At 34.4% G+C, this 23,634-nt stretch overlaps 1 protein-coding gene across 10 annotated transcripts in view; it reads right to left on the reverse strand.

Annotated features, from left to right (window-relative positions):
* The window catches only part of LOC145686586 (uncharacterized), a 678,364-nt gene that overhangs the window by 34,701 nt on the left and 620,029 nt on the right, over nucleotides 1–23,634 (reverse strand). For all 10 annotated transcript variants that reach the window (XM_081760035.1, XM_081760038.1, XM_081760040.1 and 7 more), the window contains 4 exons: nucleotides 19,792–19,972; nucleotides 12,256–12,376; nucleotides 8,372–8,511; nucleotides 5,844–5,921 (listed from right to left, as the gene is read on the reverse strand). In XM_081760035.1, the coding sequence (XP_081616161.1) occupies nucleotides 5,844–5,921; nucleotides 8,372–8,511; nucleotides 12,256–12,376; nucleotides 19,792–19,972 (520 nt within the window). The remainder of the gene's footprint in view (nucleotides 1–5,843; nucleotides 5,922–8,371; nucleotides 8,512–12,255; nucleotides 12,377–19,791; nucleotides 19,973–23,634) is intronic.

Below are 23,634 nucleotides of genomic sequence, written 5' to 3' on the forward strand. Positions count from 1 at the left end.
TTTTGAAGTGGTACAACGATTTCGTAGAAGAAAGGTGCATCTGTGACAAATTAAAGGGCATTCCGGCCTACCAAAACTGCTGCAGCAAGTTACTGATCGCGTGAGAGAAACCTTGCGTAGAGTTAGCCAAGAACTACAAATCCCAAGAAGCACGGTTACGCAAACGCTTACACTTTCATCCATATAAACTGCAACTGGTGCACAAATTGAAACCTGAAGACCCATCCAAAGCAACTACAGTTCTGTTCGGATTCCAGCAATGACTCGAAAATGATGATAACCTGATGTCCAAGATCACTTTCAATAATGAAGCAAGCTTCCACCTGCATAGAAAGATCAACAGACACAATGTGCAGATTGGAGAAGTCCCACGCCACGCTGGAGGAGAAACGTGATTTACCCAAGTGTGATGTTTTCTGTGCCATATCAGAATGAAAAGTTTATGGATTTTTTTTTTTTCTTTCTTTAAAGGTCTAACTGTGTTTGACGGAAATTACTTGGATATGTTACGGAACTGATTGAAGTCACAACTTAGAGATAGATGACATATTTTTCAACACGATGGAGCACTACCGTACTAGCATCACAATGTCCGTGAGCTCCTGCCAAACAGATGAATTAGTCATGCTGGATGCAATGACCAACGAATCTTACTGTATGTGATTTCTTTTGTGGGGTATGTCAAGGACATAGTGTACGTACTTCAACTACCCCAATTATGGAAATTCTGAAGAAACGAATCACAAAAGCTATCAACACAATCACGCCGGATACGCTTCGAAGAGTGTGGAGTGAGCCTGATTATCGAATAGATGTTTACCGCGTAACGCGTGAGGCCCATATCCAGTGCCTGTAACGAACATACACCACATGAAACTGTGTTTTGATATACCTTTAGAAAAAAAATGAACAAAAAATTCCAAAGTTTTCATTTTATGACCAATTAAAATCGCGGAGTGTCATATACATAATTACAAACATTTTGACTCATATTTCTTCAGCACAATGATTTTCTGATCGATTAGTTTGTATATTCGCACCACCAAATATTCCTTTATACTACTTTAGAAACATTGCACGAAAGTAAGAAATGTAACTGGATACGTTGTAAACGAACAAATGTAGTTACTTTAAAGAATTAGCAGAGGTACCTCGAAACTTAGTATTATCAGCTTATAATTAAGTGAATTTATTCGTTTTCTTTGTGCATATATATAAACAGGGTTCTTACAAAATTACTTTTATCATTTTCCTTGATTTCCAGGTGCAAGACCAACCATTTTCCTTGACCCACGATATTTTATAAGATAACGGTGTACTGATGATGAATACCTGTAAGAGCAAAATAAAGGTTTGGGCCAGTTGTTCTCAACGTGTATGCTGCGAAAGATCAGCTACTTTCCGTCTGCAACATTATACAGTAGACCCCAAGCCATACAAAAGGCTAATAATAGTAGACAAGCAAACCTGCATAAGCTAATCAAAGAATTGCTATTTGAGCTAGTGAATACTTTATAAGACATTTTCAAATAAAATTACACATTAACGTTAACTTCTTTAAATAAAAAAAGAAAAGAAAAGAAAAAGAAAGAAATAAACGAAGAAGAAATTGGCCACCCTTCTTCCCAGTGAGCAGCTGTAACTTATGAATTCTTAAAAAAAAATATCAACAAATTGCTTGTGTTAATTTCGAAGAAAATACGACGTGCTCCTAAAAATTTAGTACACAAACAAAAAAACAATACTTTAATGGAACTTCTCAACATTTCTTTGAATTCAATAAAATGAGAAAATGAAATAATGAGTTAAACTTTTCAAAATAATGTGTAAACGTATATGCAATTATGAGAATGCAAATTGAGTAATTTTGACAACTACTGATTTACCCCGAATATTTGCCATTATGATAAAGCGAAGAATTTCTTTTTACAAAACGCTTCAATAATTTTACAATAACAGTGAACAATTCTTCATATAAGAGAGGGACCATAGTTTTTCGACCTGAAACTCAGTTTAAAAATGGTTCTACCTCCAACGCCACAGATTTGAAAAATGTAAGTTTAGCAGGCATGAGAGGATCTTGAACACCTGATTTCAATTTGTTCACGGTTCAATTTTGGGGAAGTTTAGTGTCAGGACTTTCAGTGAAACATTTCACATTTCCAAATAGTTTTAAAGCTCTGTCTACACAATCAGCATTTTCCACTCATCGAACTTCACAAAATTTTTTGGAAAACAAAATTTCCTCTGAATTTTCACTGTTCTTACAAAATGAGATAAACACTCTTCTTCGGGCTGGTGATTCACTCAATAAGTAAAAAAGATTTCGTAAAAACTTGTTGAGGTTCCATTCAACCATTAAATATCCCCTTACAAGAGCATCGAGTAGCACATGCAAACCACAGGATCCAATCTATAGAAGTTTGCTTTCACTTCCCTGTATCTATATTTCAGTTTGTAGAAAAGTTAGAAACTTCCAATTGACATTGAGTCTATCCATGCTTATGTGGAGTATCTTGGTTAAATCAAAACCCTCTGGAGAAGCTTCTTTCAATTTCAACAAATCACTTGCAGTTGCCCTATATATATATATATATATATATATATATATATATATATATATAAAAAAACAGATCGAGTACCTTGTAACACTATATTCAATTTGATCCCAAAATCGCACATGCAGGTCCATTTGACCTTTCCCAGCAATTTTGTTAACTGACTCGTCAAATGCAACAACAAAATATTCACATTTTTCCAAGGGTTTTTTTTTCTTTCTTCATAAATAGGGCAATATCATAACATATAGTGTAGCTACATTTAACAGGCCCCATGTGAAAATTGTTACTGTCTGGAAACAGTTTGAAAACGAAAGCCATTGTTTTTACATGAATTGTAGCTATCTTTGCAGTTGAGAAAACAAACCAAAAAACATATATTACTTTAAAATATTACAAATTACCACCTGAATTTTAGGATATAATATATTAAATCTTCGATCCAAGTTATGCACAGAAAAGTTCCCAAAATACTACCTGAGAGAAAATGCTAACAACAATGTCTGTTACGGCACACTGGAGCATGTTTCGTCCTCAGTTTTCTTCATTGGGCATCGGCATTTAAATTTTATCACCAGGGCCCGGATCTTGTTGACAAGTCAACTTTCTTCTGTTCCGCATAGGAGAAGGCAAGTTCAAGTAAAAACGTTATCCATCAACTCTAGGTTCTAAAAATATAGTTTTTTAGGATCAACTTTTGGTCTCTTTTTGCTGTTTTGAAATTTCAGGTCATTTTTTAATATTTTAAGGTAATTTTTAGGTCACTTATGGTCTTTTTATTCTTTTTTTCTACATAAGGAAATCTTTAAATGAACACGGTTTACGGATGTGGAAAAGACGAAGTTGAATAATCTCTTTTCTTACTTCCTGACTATTGGAGTGGAAAAACTGCATTCTTAACAAGCTAATGAAAACTAAACTGTAGCTGGTTAACGAAAGGCGGGGGTTGGTAGGTGGCCAAACAGATAGTTTTGGGTTATTGACCACAATGAATGTTATCACGTGAATAACTAAAAATGCATTAGAAGGCGTACAAGGGCTTTAAACGTGTTTTTATTTATTATTTTCCTGTAGTCTAAACTTGCTAAGTTTTATTGTTTAAGAGTGCTTCCTAGTTTCAACTCGGGAGTGAACTGACGCTTTCAATACTTACAATGCCGTACAATGGACTGATCAATGGACATAAGTGATAAATGGAATGCAACTAACTGAAACAAAACTTTTAGAATATGAGTGAGAAATGTTAATTAAAAATCCAATGGATATTAAAAAATGTCAATGTTTAATGAAATAAAAGTTTGAGAAAACGTAAGTTTTAAGGTCAATTTTTTGTGATTTTAGGGTCATTTTACAGGAATTTTAGTGTCATTTTATAGGTCACTTTTTAAAAATTTTTAGGTGAACAAGATCCGGACCCTGTTTATCACATATTCTTAAATAAAAATGTTCACAGTCTATTACGGTGTGAAAAAGCATACAGTAGAAGCTAATTACCCTGATTTAGTTAACAGTACTTCTGCACTATTATGTTCCCAACAGAAAGAAATGCCAACATTTATAATGTGAAGTGCAACAAATCAAACTATCTTCATAAATTACATTCTTAATATTAGAAATAATGTTGTGTACAACCACACATGAAGTAGTAACTACTTTACTTAATAAGTTTACATACTATAAATATAACTCTTGAAATTCAACGAAAATCATTTATTTGTAGTGCCTCTTTCAACAAATAGTGACTGAATTATTGGCTTATCTTAACAAATAGGTAAGACGGACAAAATTTTTTATTTCCTGAGAAAAATTCCCAATTTTCCTTGATTTCCAGGTTTTCCAGGTTAAGCACCATTTTCCCTGTTTACCAGATTTGTAAGAACCCTGATAATAATAATAAAACCCATCATAGTTATGTCATTACCACAAATACTAATTCTACAACTTGAAGAATTTAATGGATCTCTTAAAGACTACCGAAACAGCGTTATCGTAAACATGACTTTGATCTATTAACAGTACGTATAAAATGTAAATACACACAAGAGGAGTGTGATTCTTCATTTTAATGAACTTTATTGTATTTTAATTAAGTGGGAATTTAAACTTCATCCACATACCCGGAAAAAGGACGTTTCTTCAGCGTTTGGAAATGGTGATAAGGAATCATCCCTTAGAAAACTTAAGAGGAAAAAATTCAATTTAAAGAACATTAAATTAATTTTTAAAGTAAGTTTTATGAGGTTTCTATATTAGAATTTTAAGAATAACTTGACTCTTGGATTGGCACATTCTCGAATCCTGATCTTTCTCTTTATATGTAGTATACCACCCACATAACCGAAACCATGCAATTCACCCACCACCAAAACAAGAAAGGAAGAAAAACATATAAATAATAATCCTTTTTTAAAATTAAATTAAACTAAATTTGGAAACTTTTCTCACTTTCTTCTTATTAAATTCCTTAACCTTTTCACAAATTTGAAATTATATCCACTAACCTAGGCATTTTTGGTTTTTGATGCTTTCTCACTAATCTGCCATTCTGTCGATTATTGGAGGATTATAAAATACTTAATTTGACTAGGGAAACTACAATATGCGATATCTACAAATGCTTATTTCTTTATTTTAGAAATACATACTGCATTAAAATTTCATTATTATTTGATGATACATACTTCAACATCCACTATAGATATAAATTAGTACTGCTCTCCTCCGACAAGTTTGTTCCTTTCTATTCCTTGATTTTTAATTATTTAATATTGTTCTAATATATGCAATACAAGCAAGGTTTTCCGGGTGAGTTGAAACTAGACAGTGCAAGGATCCTGCAGGAATCAACATGAAAGTCATTTCATTTCTTCATACTGATCTTTTTGATGCCCTGAAACAGTTTATAGGCGGTCAATGACTCCATTCAGTTGAACAAATTCAATCGTGCGTCGCCAGATGATTACATGCTCAGCAAACAGACACTTATAATTAAGTTTTACCACAACTAGTGTCACGCTGAAGCAAATGACTCAAGTGTCATGATTCTTACGTTGAAAAACATGTAAGACTTGTACTTTCATGGTGTATATACGAGTATATATAAGCATGAATAAAACTTTGACAAGGAACTAAAGAATGATTTATTTTTCGATCTTTGTACAGTTTTGTATTACACATGTTGTTTGTGTACTTTGCGTGACAAAACTGCTTTAAAAAATAAAAAAAATAAAACAAAAGTAAATATATAATTTTTGTTCCTAAGATATATGGAAATAATCAACTTACTCTAGCTTCACTCAAATTATCTTCTTTTACTGTACTGTTATCACGTTTGAGAGAGGTCAGCATTTTCCACAGTAGATCCTAAAGAGAAAATAGACAATATTATCATTAATTTAACTATACTACATCATTCAAATTGTGTTACAAAATATTTTTAAAAAAATGTAATCTGCCTTAGATTTGAATTACGTTTAGAATCTTTTCAATCGAAATTACCTTAGCACTATATAATAGTTGACTGAATAAAATGGCTTCCTTCGACAAGATAATACATAATTCTTTATAATGCCTTAAAGTGTGAAACACATTTATGTCTGGAGATGAGAGGGGAAAGAGTAAATTACGTATAATTTCGTAAAATGTAACTACCAAAATTATGCAGTAATAGAAAAACTGTGATGGTCGTTCAAGATTAACTGGGGTCTTTCGTACAGTGAAAATAGAAAATCCGACACGCAAGATACTACGTTAACTTCTCAAAGCATTCATCCTGTGCATAAAGGAACAATACCTATGTTGGAGCAGTTTCTTGGTTCCTCTGATGAACAGAAAGTTACCCACAATAAAAACAGTCGGTCTTCATCTGCCCACCCGAAGAACACATTTAACCGCTGTTATGCTCCGATACATTGCTGGGTACATTGGAGGCTTGTGTTTGGTAACAGTATCAGATCAATACAATCCGTGTAACGATAAAGATTAAGTGAAAGGTTCACGTCTGTGGACTTTCTGCCGCCAATTATAGCCACTCAACAATAGTGGAACGGTGGAAAGAAGCGGCTTTAATCACCAGCAAAGCTGGTACGGGTTTCATAATTCGACGATATACTCAACAAGCTCTTGTGGTACGTGGTCGGCCGGAAATTGTAAGAAGAACACGAGCCCAACCTGCTCGAACTCTCAATACTTTCGGTTTGAATAGAGGGCTCAGGGAAGAGATAGAACCCACTTTTGAGAAGCTTAATCGATTGTACAAAACAAAAACGCACCTCGATATCTCTTACTATTTTTGCTCTATGGGAATCAGTATTGAAACCGAAAGTATTGGTAAATTTCAATCACTTCTGGCTTTGGTAGTGTCGCGGGTTGTGACGGCATGTTCTCTTGAGTACCTGAATCGATTGCAGAAAATCACTTGTCGCTATTTAATACCATTTTTGCTCTATGACGATAAATGTTAAAACCGAAAATAGTTAATTTAAACCACTTTCAGTCTGAATAGGTGATTACTCGAAGAGATGGTACTTATTGTTCGGACGCTGAATCAATTGTAGAAAACTGCATCTCTATATTTCTTACCATATTTGCTCTATGGAAATCAGAATTGAAATCGGAAACTTCGGTAAACAGGTAGTAGTAAACTTCAACCATTTCCGGTTTTGCAGATTGTGATATGCTCTATTGAAATCATGAATCGATTATAAAATAATAAAAACGATTGTCACTATCTACTACCATGTTTCTTCCACGGCAAATAAGTGCTAAAACCGGAAATTGTTAATCTCGATATCTCTTACCGTTTTTACTTTATGGAAATTAGTATTGAAACTGGAAGTAACAATAAATTTGAACCACTTCCGGTTTTGGTAGTTGCGGATAGTTATTGTGTGTTGCTTTGAGACGCTCAATCGTTTGAGAAAAAAAAATTCTCGCTATCTGTTCAGCTCTCGTTCTATGGCGACAAACGATGAAACTGGAAATGGCTAATATGAACGACTTTCGGTTTAAACAGAGAGTTAACGGAGGAGATGGAACCTATTCTTAAGACACTAAATCGATTGCTAAAAAAACACTTCTCTGTATCTCTTACCGTTTTTGCTCTGATGCCTGTTTACAGACGGACGGACAGACAACGTCCTTTTATAAGAACTTCCGACATATGCATAGCATAGTTTAGAAGACTAAAAAAAAGAGCACTCAACCAAATCTGAAATAGTCTTAAAATTCTGACTTCAAATATTTTTAAAATTTCATTCTTAGCAAAACGGAATTCCCTGACTTAGTAGAATTTCTTTTCTGGTATTCCAGGTTTGTCGCCACCCTGCTGCATTGAACTCGAACTCAATGAATCTGTTCAGTCTTTTCTGAAACACTGTACGGAGCTAAAATATAACCATAAATGGATTGTTTACAGCTTGTGTTAAAGGCGATGACTCACTGTAATCTTGATAAATGAAATCTATATTCAAATTGCTCGTACCAATGTTATTAACAACAAAACATACATGAGTTAATCATGCATTTAAGCTAACAATTATATATGAAATAGAAATAAACTAAAATGTGCAAACACAACTGTATCGAAATTTACTTTTTCTTTCTTCAGCATGTTCGAACTTGCATAACTCTAATGAAAATTTTGGAGTAGCTAATCACCAGCACCAGTTGCAAGCATTTTGTTTTATACAACGACCAGATTCCATTAACTGTTTCTGAAACTTTACTCTTAAATACAGGAACTATAGTCGCTATATACAAGCATCTCTCACTATAAAATGTTAAAAAATACAACGAATAAATAGTGTACTTACTAAATCCTGAAGATTTGGTTTCTGTCTCACTGGGATCGGACAAAACTTCTCCATCAGCATGTTGCTAATAAGCAGTCCCAACCACGAAGGTTCCAAATAAGATAACACTTTTTCTAATGCAGAGAACGAAATATTATTACCTGAAATAGAATAATACACATGTGAGCTAGTGTGTATTATAAGCATTCCATTAAAAAAGGTAATTTAATTGAAAATATAAAAAAATAGCAGACTGTTTCCAAAATTGGTTTATAACTTTCAAAAACGTAAATATTGATTAATTTTGAAAGCTTTCAATAATTTTTATTTTATGATGTTGCAACAGTGCTTTCAAGATGGCTGTTCTCAAGTGGTAAACAGGTGATGTTTTTTCTGTCTGTCTGGAAACTTAAAATAGGTTAGTATTATAAAGTTTACACGTTCTATATTGCTATTGTGTCATTTCAAACATAAAACAATTAACTTTAATACTATTGTTATTAATAATAATTACAAAATAATGTTAAAATATATTATTATAAATATATACTTTTGACTGTCCCATACGTCACAGTACAGAGGTTATGTTTTCTATTATTATTTCTAAATAGTTTTACTTCATATATAACAAAAATGACATTCAAATCAATTTCTTTCTTCACAAGAGTTTGTATTTAAAACTATCTTTTTGTTCCGTACATGACACGGCTTACATTGTTGAGCGATAGTATGGTAATTGGTTAGTATATAAAGAATTAATCTACTGCAATAGGACATAAAGAATGTCTGAAAATGAACTGGTGTTTATTACCGATTTTGTATGACAGACTCAATTATATAATAATTCATAATTGACTTATGTTTGTGATACCTAAACTTTTTTTTCCCAGAATACATACCTCATACTTCTCTGTAAAGGAAACATGACACAGGGAGCCCGCTCCCCTCTCTTAATCTGTGCTTATTTATGTCACTACTGTTTGTTTTATGGGTGTTTGTAATTATAATATATGCCATGTTTCTTTTGTTTAGGACTGATATGGGGTCTGAGGTCAAGTGCAAAACAACTCGTGCATCATGCATGCAGAAAATGAGTGATAAACAAAAGCCAGTAATCCTGGAGGGTACTTGCAAAGAGAAAGGAATAGAATAGTTGACTCAGGAAGAAAAAAAAAATCCCAGAAAAAAAAAAGCAAGATGATGATCTGAAGAAATAAGAAAAGACAGCGATGACTTTCAAGAGCCAAGTTGAACGAAATGAAATCTACAATGACGGTAATTAGTGTTAGTGAGGCAGAAAAGCCAGAATCATTACTTTTGCACTCACCATATAGATGCAAACACTCTCACAAGCAGTGATAAAGACTACGTGCACTTTCCTGTTTACCAAAAAAACAAAAAGCTGTAGTAGCAGGCTTAGCAAAGCGTGTCAGGTTCAGCGTAACACAGAAAATGGAGAATAATTTACATCCAGCTCCCCAAACTGATGATGATGACATTGTAATAATTTTTCCCGTCCTGACATAACTTACACTTGTTCTGATATGAAAGATGTGCTATTTAAAAAGACAAGCACTTCATATAATTAAAAAGAAGAGAAGTCACATTTTAAAATAGGTTTTTAATTGTCTTAGACCACAAAATGTTTTATTACTGAAATATAACCAGTTGAACAATGTAGATCCTTAGTACATGAAAACTTTATATTAAAACAAATTTCTAAAGATACCATATTCAAATAACTTTTGAGAGACTTACCTATGTAATAACAGCTTTAACTCTATAGGGTGGCAAAATTCTTGTGATAAATGTATGAATGGGAAATTAATACTGGGTCCCAGTGAACCTGAAAGTAATGCGAACTGGAACGAATGGGAAAAAGAAAAAAGTGATGATGGTCGACTGAGATTTGTCATAAAAAGAGGACTGTAAAGGCGATATTTATGAAAAATTAACTGCTGATATGCCAATGATGATGGAACATGTGAAGACAAAAGGAACACAACAAAGAGAATTTGAAAAGGATAAAATAGGCAATGCCAAAAGAGCGTTACAGATTGATATCGAAATGTCGTTCAGCTGTGAATATCAAAATAATGTTCAAAATGCTTTGTGGTCTCCTGCAAGTGCTCTTTTATTTACAGCAGCACTATTTCACAATGGCAAATGTTCCAATATATATAGTTTGTTCAGACTCAAACAGAAAGGACGAAAATACTGTCTCTGCATTTTTAAATTTGTCATATACTACACTTTTGAACACAAATGATACTACAATAGAAGAAATCATTTGGAGTAATGGCCCATCATCAGAATTTAAAAACAAATACGTGGTAAAAACTGCTTCAAATCTTATCTCAAAAATAACTCAAACAATTCACTTGGAAACATTAAACTTCTTGTTCGAATGAAGATTATGTTTCAACGAGCTGTAATTATTAAATTGACAAGGATTTTTGCAGAAGCTGCGAAAACCTTAAATACACAGACTGAAGTGATACATATTGACGTTAACTACACAGAAGAAGAGATGATCTGAAAGTCCCTGGGAAAAATATAGTACCAGTTGAAAGTATTAGAACTCTTTGAATTGTCACAGCTTCCAACAGTTCTACAAGGGGTAAGAAAAATGCTGCAGTAGCTGCGTAAAACATTTCCAGCAAACACAACTTAATTTTAAAATTGTTCCTGGTAACTGACAAGGAAAGGACATGAACCTGTCATTCGGACATCCGAATTAAACCTAGTCCATTCGATAAACATAACAAAGATATTATAATTACATGGGCGCATGGGAGGATATTCAAAATTAAAAAATTGGCTACTTACCAATGAATCCTCCCTTGAAAAATTTAAAGATTTTGACGTTTCGGAACTCTCAGCTGGTTCCTTCCTCAATGGCAAAACGTCACAAATCTTTAATTTTTTCAAGGGAGAATTCATTGGTAAGTAGTCAATTTTTGTTAATAACGAAGATATGTTCATGCATAAAAAATTACGTGCCATGGACAATGGAGTAAGTCCCTGGGATCCATTAACTCTCTTAGTATAAAGAAAATCGTAGACTCGCAGAATAGGTATCAGGGGAAAACGAGTATTGGTATACAAGCCTTTCCCTCCTATCTATTCCGTCTGTCAATACAAAACTTCGTACACACATTTCTTATCCCCTATAGTATTTTTCGACATATATTTGGATTATGTGCTTTTACCCGGGGCCACTCCAGAGGGCTTCAAAGTCGATGGAAGGGATTTCTGGAGGGTATTTTCCCAACATTCTCCCAGCTTTCCCTGTTCTAGTACGTTATAGGTCCCAATACACAGCCCCTCTGGAAAGCTTGTTTCACGCTGAATAGAATGAACTATAAACCATGACTTTCCAATAAACACTATTGATGCAATTGCTATTTCACTGCGAGTCTACGATTTTCTTTATACTAACAAGGTTAATGGGCCCCAGGGACTTACTCCGTTGTCCATGGCACCTAATTTTTTTGTATTGAATGGACTAGGTTTGATTTGGATGTCCGGATGACAGGTTCATGTCCGTTCCTTGTGAGTAGTTTTAATTTATGATGGAACACAACATCCAGATGAAGTTACAGAAATTATATCTAATAGTGCAGTTAAATCTTCTGTCATGGAACCTATTGCTGCTCTACATCATTCAAACTGTTGACTGATTACGTATAACAGGGACGAAGTGCCAAAAATGATTTCTCCATCTGTTGTTGTAAATAACAGACGTCTTTTCAAGTTTAATGATATGTAAACTTTTTCCAATGCACATTTTGCATTTTTTCGTAGTGCATTTTACATTTTAGTTGCATTTTGCATTTTATATTTTGCATGTTCATTACCAGTCCTTAAAAAATAAAAATAAATAAATTTTAAATTGAACTAACCTGACAAACAATCACATATTTTACGTGCAAACGAAATGCACTTATCATCCAAACAAGGATAGACGTTTTCCGGATTCTTCTGACTAGTGTATATCACTTCTGCGATTAGGAGTATTAATTGCTGCAAATAAAATTAAATGAAACAAAATAAGTTAGAAGTAAATCATACATGGGACAAAACTTTTCACTCTTAGAATATATTAGACACAATTTGTAATTTCCGAAACTCATAAATTAAACGCGAATACAATCTAACTTTTATTAGTTCAGTCCAGATAGGATTGGTGTTAGTTACCCATATATATATCGCTCTCTCTCTCTCTCTCTTTCTCATGTCAAGTAAAATGCCTATGCATCTTAACTTAATGAATCGACCTACGTTTTATGAGGAATACATATCGTATGCTTGGTACACTTTTCGGGTAGACTCATTTGTTCAACTCTCTCCTCAGAACGTTTTCTTCAAAGCTTTGTTTAAAACACCTTCAGCCTGTTTTGAAAATTAAGTGACATTCCTGAAAATTAGCAGCTCTCTGAAAATCTTAACATTTTTAATACGAGATGATATTATATATATATATATATATATATATATATATATATATATAAAATGTATTTCACAAACGGAAGCAGTTGCATTAAATTGGTAAGTGCTATGTTGAAGCACCATCTCCTCTCTGTATGAAGCATGGACTCGACTAACCTTGACGTTTTAAGATGTCAATATGTGTAATTGTGTTATGTCAGAAACTAACTAATTCGAAAATGGATTAAAAAAAAAAAATGTGAAGCTTAAAATGTCAACAACTGAAACATTCCTAATGCTGACTACGACACACAGAGATATTTCTATATTCAGAATACAGTCTTTCAGTAGCATAAACGTTTCTCGGATGAAGAAAAGGTCTTACAGAATGATTATTTTAGACAGGTCGTCGTCTTCAGTTACTCATGAACATCTACAGGGTACGTGAGGAGATCAGAAGTGACTGAACAAACCCAGTACCTTTATTCCTTGTAAAGTTATAATAACAAAGAGGCAAGAATTGAACTGAAATTTCCTACATTAAACGTGATCTATAGTTCGCAGTACTGCTCGAAAGGCAATAGAGAATTTTAGCAGTTGTTTGTTTGTTGTAGGAACTTCAACGTGTTTCATTTTTCATAAGTATTGAATTACTTGATCCCGGCCTGTAACAAAGGGAGAGAGAGGAGAGGGAGCGTTGATATCAGGGTGCTCTGATAAGAACAAAAGTAGTCCTAAAAGCACCGGGTTGCTAATTCAGCACCAGTAGCAATCCTAGCCACATTCTTTTCACTTCTAGCCATTTTACAGCCAATTTTCAAATTCATTTTTTACATCTCTACAAATATAGTAAATACATAAGTAAATTGTATGTAGGCAGAGGGAATTTAAATGCGAAATTTTTTAACGCCAAATTCCTTACGGGCATGGCGAGAGAGATGCTGGCAGCTTGGCGCCTGACGGGCGGGAGGGTGTTTATTGGGTGTTAGCAACACTGCAAAAGTGAATAAAGCGGAGGTATTCGTTGTCTACAGAAGGGTTTTTTCTTCTGACGATCTTGTGCGTCCCAAGCAGTCTTTGTGATTTAAGTGCGGAAACAGGAGTCGTGTATTTGTTTCCTCACGTGTGGATAAAGGGCAACAGGCGGATATTTTAAAATTAGTTATTCTTAGCTATGACCAAGAAACGCACATGTAGCTTCAATGACGATCTGCGACAAGAATTTAAATTCCTGCGTTTTGACTTAAGTACAAAAGACAAATCTCGTGTTGTGTATCAGACATGTGGGGTGAGTTTTTCTGTCTCACATGGTGAGAGGAGTGACATTAGCAAGGTTCCCACTCTCTTTATTAAAAAATCCAGACAAATCACCAATCTTCCAGAACTTCGACACAGGAAGGTATAACAGAATTGTACCTGTAGGTTCAAAACTCACAACAGTGAAATGAAAAATACAGTAGCTTACGCAGTTAATATTCATGTAAGTACAGTATTAATACACAAAGCGGAGTGTAATGTGCTGTTTCTTTTTTGAAGGCCTCCCAACTTCCCTTACATCCATCTGATTCCCCACATCCAGCTCATGTATTTTCATTCTTTCTACATGACATTTTAATTCTGCACCAAACAAATTTACAAACAACAAAAATCTTTTTTTCGTACATGGCATCTTCATTGCGTAACAGTGTGACAGATATAGTTAGGGGGGAAAAAAGGACTTATATTACAAGTTTTTGAACTGAGTATGGAGTTGTGTGATTTCCTCATCTATAGACATGATCTCTTTCTTCTTTAGCGAAGCTGCTCTACAGATAGCAGTTGCCGTCGTCAATAAAGTAAAGCAAGATTTCTGCTTTGTTTCATGTGCAAGATGGTTTGCTTCAGTCAAAGCTTCACTTGTTTCCATCAATTTCCTTTTCTTTCTCTGCAGTTGCTGTACATTTTCACTTATCCCTTTCCTCTTGCTCTGCACTTGACTTTCTCTTCCAATAGTCCTTATTTTCTCCAGCTCTGCCATACAGCGGTGCCTTGTACCCTAATTTAAACAACTTAAAAAAGACTCAGGAAAACTTAAAAGTTTCTTTGGTATAGCAAAGAATTGAGTTTCACCTAGATATGACGTTGTCACAAAAGCATTCGTATGAAATTTTACTAAAGAGTACGTACTGTTGCGAAAATAGTCTGATTATGAAGATTGATACTAGTACAAAGCACGGTTTCTGAAGGACAGTGCTAGTGAGGACAGCATCCAAGAATGAGTTGACTTACTAGTGGATGAAAGAAGAAAAGTTCTCCCGGCCAACCACTCTGTTGGGAGAAAAAAAGCTCACCAACCAACTACACATGCCGGATCATGACAAATTATTCAGCACAAAAAGAGGAATAGCAAATAAATATAGCAATCAATTAAAATCTTCATTATAAGTATGAAAAAATCTGACATTCAGTATTTCTGTAAATTTCAAGGTCAGAAATGCATTTTCAAGGACATTTCCAGGATGCTGCCATCACAAAATCAATTTAAGGACATTTCCAGGTTTTCCAGGATTTCCAGAACAAGTGGGAACCCTGCATTAGCCCTTAACGGTTCACTACTTTTTCCGTCTGCTTCCGGCACTGCTTGCAAAACAACATATCCACAGACTACTTCCCGCGTAAAATTCACCAGAGGGCAATAGCTGCTCTACCATCGCGGAAGGTATGTACGCAAATAACCACAACGAACAATACCTGAAAATAATGCTCTTCAAACGGATTAGGGAAGATCAAAAAAATGTGTAGCCAAATGAGGAAACTCGTTAAGGGTTAGACAACATACACAATCGAAAAAGCATTAAGATGCTGAGAAAGTAAGATGTAGCACCACCAGCGTTACTATATATATAAAAGCACAAGACGAGCAAATTTTTGTTAGTAAAAGCCTTTCATACTGTTAAACACGGACACAGTTTCCGATCAAGTGATTGTACATCAAAGCTAATAAAAAAAAAAAAAGCTTTACGAAGTGAACTATTCTGCTGCTCGCACAAAAAGTGAAGAAGTTGAGTGCAATGTGTTAGCGCCGTTATCTTCAGAAGATGTTCACAATATTCAGAAATCCTGCTCAAGTGTAAGAAATGTGGGATTTCTTCCTAAGATTGCTATTAATACTAAAATATTGGAATTCCCTCTCTGCTAGATGAAAATTCTGAACTTCAGTGTTCGCTGTTGGGAAAGGTAATAGAAACACATAATTTGCAAAATAAAGTTGTAGGGCTTCGTGCTGACAACACCAACACGAACTTCAGTGGTTTCAATAAACGTGGTAAAAATAATGTGTGGCAAAATCAAAACTGGATAAGGCTATTTTTGGCATACGCTGTGGGGCATTAATTGTTTGGAGACATGTGTTGATAGTCTTCCTTATGATACTGAAAGTTTTGTAGTTAAAGAGTGCAAGTTTTATCACGTTTACTCAGTTCGCATAGAAGATTTTTTGCAGTTTTGCTGCTGTATAACACGCGAAACTGCTGGAACTTGGAAATACTCGTCTTTTGTCATTAGACCCATCACTAAAAGAATTACAGATATGTTTCCTATTTTCTTTCGTAAGAAAAGCCTCCCGTTGTTGTAGAAAAACCTATTTACTGATTCCAATTTTGAACTCTACTCAATGTTTGTGACTGATCAAATTCAGGGTATTTGAAGGAACAATTCGATTGACAGAGACAGATGATATAACAGAAACAGAGGCTTCGTGCTATACTTCTTCATTAAAGAAGCTAGTGTCAGGAAAGGAAGAAAGATTTCTCATTTCGCACGTTGTAACCCGTTTGCAATACTTGGAGATACTTGGACTTGCTATCAAGACTTAAGATTTCTTGGCCACTGTCGGCAATTTTTATAGCACATGCGTGAAATACCTTAAAAAATGGGAAAGTAAATATGGTGGAGCTGAAAAATTTCAATGGATTTTTATGTAGAATACACCCTGTTGGTCGGACATTCAACACAACATTTCCAGTATTCCTACTAAACTGGTAAAACGTAATATGCTATCTGGTCCGGACGACGAGACACGACTGATCAGTGGCAGTATCCAAAAGAAATTGTAACACAACTCCAAAAAAATTGGAAAGAAAACAATGTTTCCTTGTTGGAACGAAGGGTACAAATTTTTGGTAAATTAGTAAATTAGAAGAGGAAAATACAAAGTGATATTCCATTGAAAGCAGTAGGAGTGGTGTTGTGCCTGCCTGGTACAGCTCACAGATGACGAGAAGAACTCTAGAACAGGGGTAGCGGAGAAAGGTCAACGACACGGTCAAGTTCATTTTCGGTTTTTGAGGTGTGATCTATACTTAGATGTTGCCTGCTACTCCGGGTAGTTATCTGTGTGCTATTCCGTGGTGTCATTTGAAACTTCCATGCGAAAAGTTGGCGAGCCCATACCTACGTCACACTACTTCTGCTAGGGTTCTTCTCGTCATCTGTGAGCTGTACATCCACTCCTGTCGAACGAGTTTTTCATTCATGAATAATATGTGGACAAGTGAAAAACCTTCTTACAAGCTGCAACAATAAAATCTATGTTACTGGTAGGGGTAAACTTCACTAGGATCTCTACTAAAATTCCAAAATGAAATTTCGTGACCTTTTCTTTACCAAATCATACAACTGAGTAGCATTCTCAAGAGCAAATTTGGGTGCGAATTAGGCCGAATCTTTATGCATGCGAGACAAGCGTGCTTTGCTTGCGATTTGGTACCGTCTAAAGCCAAATATAGATATTTTTGGTGATGAATTTTGACGTTTTATAGAACAAAATTTTCCAGTTTGTACTTATATTTGTACAGATAAAAAAAATCGTGACCCAAAAGCTAAATTTCGTGACTTTTTCTTGACTTTCATGACCGTTTTTTGACTTCGTGACTTTCGTGACCGACAGACACCCTGTCCACAGAGAACTGCAGTGGATTTTATGAAAGACTAGTGAAGAATAAAGCTATTCTCAAGAAGATAGGTTGTTCTGAGAAATACTTCTGGCATTCTACAGATCAAGAGTCAACTTCTCACCCAATGTAATATTAAGGATTCGAGCTAGGGCAAAGGAGCAATGCATCATGCAGCATCATGTCCTACTATATTGTAAGCTAAATGCTGTTTATATTTTATAGCTTACATATATCATGTTATATTACAATATAACTGTATTAGGTATTGCTAAGGTGAACAGGAACTAATTTACGCACTAACCTGTTTCTCATTTCTCATGATCTTTAAAAATCCGGAACCTGTCCCGTTTCCCGGTCACCCTAATTTTGGTAGAATGTTAAGGATGGAGATGAAATGTATTCTTGGAACACTTAATCGATTGCAGAAAACCGCGCCTCGCCATCTATGACTTATTATTGTATAGTTATCAACGTTAAAACTGGAAATGTTTGATTTCTACTACTTTCGGTTTGAACATCACATCTATAAATGATTTCGATTCCAAAATACTGACTTTCTACATCTTGTTCAAAACTGGTGATCCATCTTAGTATTTGAAATTTTTTGTCCCCGGACGGTGGCTCGCGCACACACACACGGACGGACAGACAGGGTAAATATATAAAAGAGTTTAGTTCACCAAACTTCTTAAAAATGGAAAATTTTGAAGTCTTTATCAACCAATGAACAGAAATTTTTTGTAAATTACGGCAATGATATTATGTTCAACTATAAGTCATATTTTAACATTTTTTCTGTATGACACTTCAGAATTTTGTAAACACTCAATTAAACCGAAAAAGAGAAGAAAAAACGATTAAATCTTTTTTAAAAATGGACCTACGTGGGTTGTGTTTTCTTGGATCTGTCACCACGTGATATTTTTGTTTTCCAAGACTGAAGTTCAAAGAGAACACGTTTTGCCTCAGATATAATCAAGTCGGAAACAGCAGATCTCTACGTGAATTCACCGAAAATGGCTTTTAGTATTATTAGCAACAGTTGCAGCAGCAAATGCAGAAATGTGTAAATGCTGAAACTGATGCCCACACCAGGCAGTAGTGTTGTAAAATACTAGAACTTCAGAATCCAGTACAGTTTTGTATCACCCTCATATATTCAACAGCTTTCTATATTTATCATAGTCTCTTACATAACTATAAATTCATTTCAGGAATTTGCTAATGAATTGTAAGCAACAAAGCTACTAAAAGCAAGAAAAAAGGAGGCCATCTTTAAAATAAGTATTATTATGTAAATTATTAATTTTATATATGTATGCCGACGGAATGTAAACAATAATTCCTACAATTATAGGATTATAATACAAAGAAAATCATATTTCATTTCTTCTCATGTACACTACACTTGTAATACGTAATATCACAGATAAATTTGGACGATGAAATGGGGGAAACTCGAATCTCGATCTCTCGCTTGTCAAAAAGTGAAGTAAGCAACAGCTCGGAAAACGGGATCGAAGTACGAGTCTCCACCAACCTAATGTCCCGATTTTCCTGTGTAATTATGATGTATGTTACCTTCTGGCACTTCTATTTCAAAAACATAAAAACAATGGACAGCGTTCTAGCCATCTCGCGACAGAGGCACTTTAATACTGCTCACTAGTTATTAAAAAATAAATCACAAAACATCTCGGTTGACACACCTGGATTTTCAGAACGTGCACTGCACATTTCTTAGAGTGCAATATATATACAGAGTGGCCCAAAAATAGGTACACAGTTCCAGACTGATCAGCTCATGGGATTTTATATCATTTACTTATTGAGATCCACACAGGTATTGACTTAGTTTCCTCATTATTTGTTAGACATATTGTTAGCAATCTTAATAAATTAAAATGTTACACTTGATTAATGTTGGTCTGTATACCCTATAAACTTTTGTGCTTGCAATGGTGTTAGGCGACACATCGACTACTAAAAACTCACAAGAGTAAAGAAAAATAGGTAATGCTATTGTCTACAAATAATAAATAAATAACTAAATAATAATAAAAATATAAATCATACCTTCAGCACCAATATTTTGTCTTCCTCCAAACCAGCTACAACACAGTTACAAAATATTTTAATGATATGTCGACAGATGTCATTCACTTCGCCGGCTTGTCCTTTTGGCCAAATTAGTTTAGCAATAAGAGGTCTTTTTGAACTTCTGGCAACCAAAGTTAATCGGAGCACTTTCCAGCATCTAGGAAAATTAATAATCTAGCTTTAGTTATAACATTTTCCAAATAATAATAATAATAATAATAATAATAATAATAATAAAAGAAGGGGAAGACGAAGAAGGAGGAGTATAGTAATAAAATACTGGATCACAGGCGTCGTGATGGGTTTTTTTAAACCTACTTCTTGGGTATCCCCGCGAAAGAGAAACACTACCCCGGTATTAAGCCCAATCAATTAATCTCCCTTCTCTTCCATCTTCCACCATATTATTATTATTCAACATCTTATATCTAAGTATTAGATGTAAATTCGTACAAAATTATGATTTACTCTATAACAATTTTTCCAATCTCTTTGCGTATTTTCATAATAATAATAATAATAATAATAATAATAATAATAATAATAATAATAATAATAATAATAATAAAATAGTCATTAAAACTTGAAAAGGTTATGAGTTATTCTACGTCAAGGAAACCAGGTGCTCAAGCTCAACCATTTCCAAACTTAATGAAACTTGTTGGAAAGGTTATATATTGTATTTAATGATTGTATTCCAAATGCTAGTTGAATACCCACTTCGACTGTGTACGGCCTTCCAAAGAAAGGACACTCACCTTCGATTCGCGTGTAAAGTTGATAAGTTTACCCAGCGTTTTTAAAAGTTCTAGTAAACATAAAAACCTGGCATTTTGCGCATTTAGACTTTTAACACTCATTCAGAATGTTATTAATTAACTGTGTAAGCATACCTCAGTATAGACAGAACACCTGAAAACTGGCACACGAATAAAGAAGAAAAAAATTTTTGCAAATGTAGAGAACCCACATTGAACACACTATAACTATGTTGTGAATGCACCAATTTAATCAAAACTTGGAGGAATGATTCCCAATTTTGATGTCAATGTATGGACTAAATTTAGTTGCCACTGTCCAGCCAGATCCAAAGGTATGCACTTGCCGGTTGGTTAAAATCACGTGGACTTTTTTTTTTTTTTTTTTTTCAAGTAAGGATGCTTCAAGCTTTAGAAGTTATAGTGTTTAATTTTAGAACTTTTATATATATAAAGGAAAGTTGTACTTGTGATTCTTGGTTGAAGATTTATATAAGTTAGGTTTATGAGCTTATTGAGTACAAGGGGAGGCAAGGTCAGCAGGAAGTTATTTGTATTGTACTGAATTAGGGGTGTTCGATAAGGCTGAAGACCTATCGAACTTCGGGAGTGAAAATTTATCGAGTTGTCATCGGTTACTCGAAATCGTTCGAGTATTTGAAATTATCGAAGTTTCGGGTATTATCGAAATTTCGGGTATTATCGAAATTTCGAGTATTATCGAAGTTTCGGGTATTATCGACATTCCGAGTACTATCGAAGTTTCGGGTATTATCAACATTTCGAGTATTATCGAAGTTTCGGGTATTATCGACATTTCGAGTATTATCGAAATTTCGGGTATTATCAAAAGTAGTGATGAACAGTTCGGTTCCTTCACCTCTCCAATGATTTCTTCTTGCAGCCAAACTAGTCAAACAACTTTTTTCATCTGATAAGTTATTGCAAAGTTGCTATTGTCGAAATCACATGTAAAATTATTTTTCTGCCTTCCCCCTTATTGGCGCAATCGGCAAAGTGACTATTAGTAGACTAATGTTGTCTTGGATTCCAATTCCATTCGGGTGATGCATGTTTTCTCTTCCTCTTTCTCTCTTCTGACAGACTGCTTAAACCTTGTACAGATCTGTGGGGAAAAAACCTTTCCTTCACTACATTGCTAAGGAGAGAAGTTTTAAAATGAACACTCTGCATAAAGTCGGGGCCATGGATAAGCGACTATTTTTCCTGGAAGAAGGTAGACTTTCCTCTACCCCCTGTGGCTTAGCAACCGCAAACTGCACTGGAGGTCGCGAAGGACTCAATGATGCCAGATTTCTAAACTGAATGAACTGGTTCCTCTCTGTTTTGAAGGTTTCCATTCCAGATTGTCATATGGGAACAACAGAAGTAAAAACTTATTTTTTAGTTCAACCTAGACACAACTTGCATTATGTTAGTATTCAGAAGTTTTCGATAAAGTGATATGTTTATTTATTGCCCATAAAATATCTGTAGGGAAAATGAGCTAACGAAGTATCTCATTTTTTTTTTAAACGGATTCTATTTTCTTCGGGATGACATTTTTTTAAAGGAAAAAAGTATGGAAAGGAAAAATTTACGCACTTAAAAGGTAAATATTTATTGATTTATTCTCAATTTCTGCAAGAGCCTAACTTTTGGCGCTATAGTTTACAACTTAAGGCAGGTAGTAGGGTGATTTTCCTTTCTTCCCTTTATAGTTTTCCGATGTTTGCAAGCCATAATAAAATGTATCATATATTTGTAAATTTAAGCATGATTTTTTTGAAGTGTATATATAAAGAAAGAAAGAAGGAAACACAGTATGTCTTACGTCTTCATCCACGATTGAGTAACAACACAAAAAGAAGTTAAAAGTTAAAACTTTTTTTGTATTGTTTTGCAAATTAAAGAAACGAAGAGAAGGAAGTGAAAATCTTAGCTTCGAATGCTTTCTCAAAAAATTTCATTCCTTATACAACGCTTCAATTTATTGTTTATGACCATCAATGTTTTTCACAGTTGTCAGTTGGTAAGTTTTAGTTCTCTACTTTCCCTTGAGATTTTGTTTGAAGAGATTGTAGTATGCTGGTGGGGTCTACGTATTTTCTTGCTGATTGGAAATGTCTAATTTCTTTCGGGGGTACCAGAGGATAAGCAACCTAGTCCTTCTGGCCAGAAAAGTCTAAGTAACAAATAAAAGAATCGTGTACTTGGAAGTGAAGCAAAGCAGAGGAAATAAAACATGAAAGTTTCAGGGGGCTGAAGGTGGTCGAAAGGGGCTCAAACCCTAGCTGCCCCTAGCTAGGGTCTGGTTTCGATATGAATATTGGTTAAGAAATCCGGGCGATATGTATCTTTTTTAATTAATGCTAATTATTCAACACTTATCCCCATAAAGCATTTAATTTTCTTATTACTAAGTGCAAAAATTGACGTACATTCTCTCAAAAGTCAAGGATAAAATTACTAAAAAAAAAAAAAAAAAAAAAAAAAAAAAAAAAACTAGAACATTTTCGAAAGAGAGGATAAAGATTATTTGAGAATCGAGACAAAACGAGACTTCTTCAACCTTAACAAGACGTCTCCTCTCGTGGACAACACTAGTCAAGGCTGAGTTAAATCGTTTTCCCGCGTTCGCGTTCCAAAACCAGTGACCTTACTTTAATCAAAGGAGATCACATATCGGAATAATATAAAATAATTCTAAACAACATTTATTTAATATCACCAGTTTATTGGCTTCAATGATGAAACCATACAGCCAGCCCACGTCACTGACCTTAGGATACGTTTTCATGTAAGATACTTGCACTCAATTGAATTACATTGATTTCAATACAAAAGTAAAGTATTTACAGATATAATTCTCAACAGCGTGTTTTCAATTTTATTTTAAGTTTCGGTACTGACAGATTTATCAACCGAGTGCTAATCAAATTTGCAATTTTACTGACATTTTGCATTAATCTTTGTTTCTAATTACCTGAGGATATTTCTTTAGTAAAACTAAAATTATAATATTATAGAAATTGACCCCATTTCCCCTTCTCAGGAACAG

This window comes from Thermobia domestica, chromosome 5, assembly GCF_964235325.1.
Source record: "Thermobia domestica chromosome 5, izTheDome1.hap1.1, whole genome shotgun sequence".
Lineage (NCBI taxonomy): Eukaryota > Metazoa > Arthropoda > Insecta > Zygentoma > Lepismatidae > Thermobia > Thermobia domestica.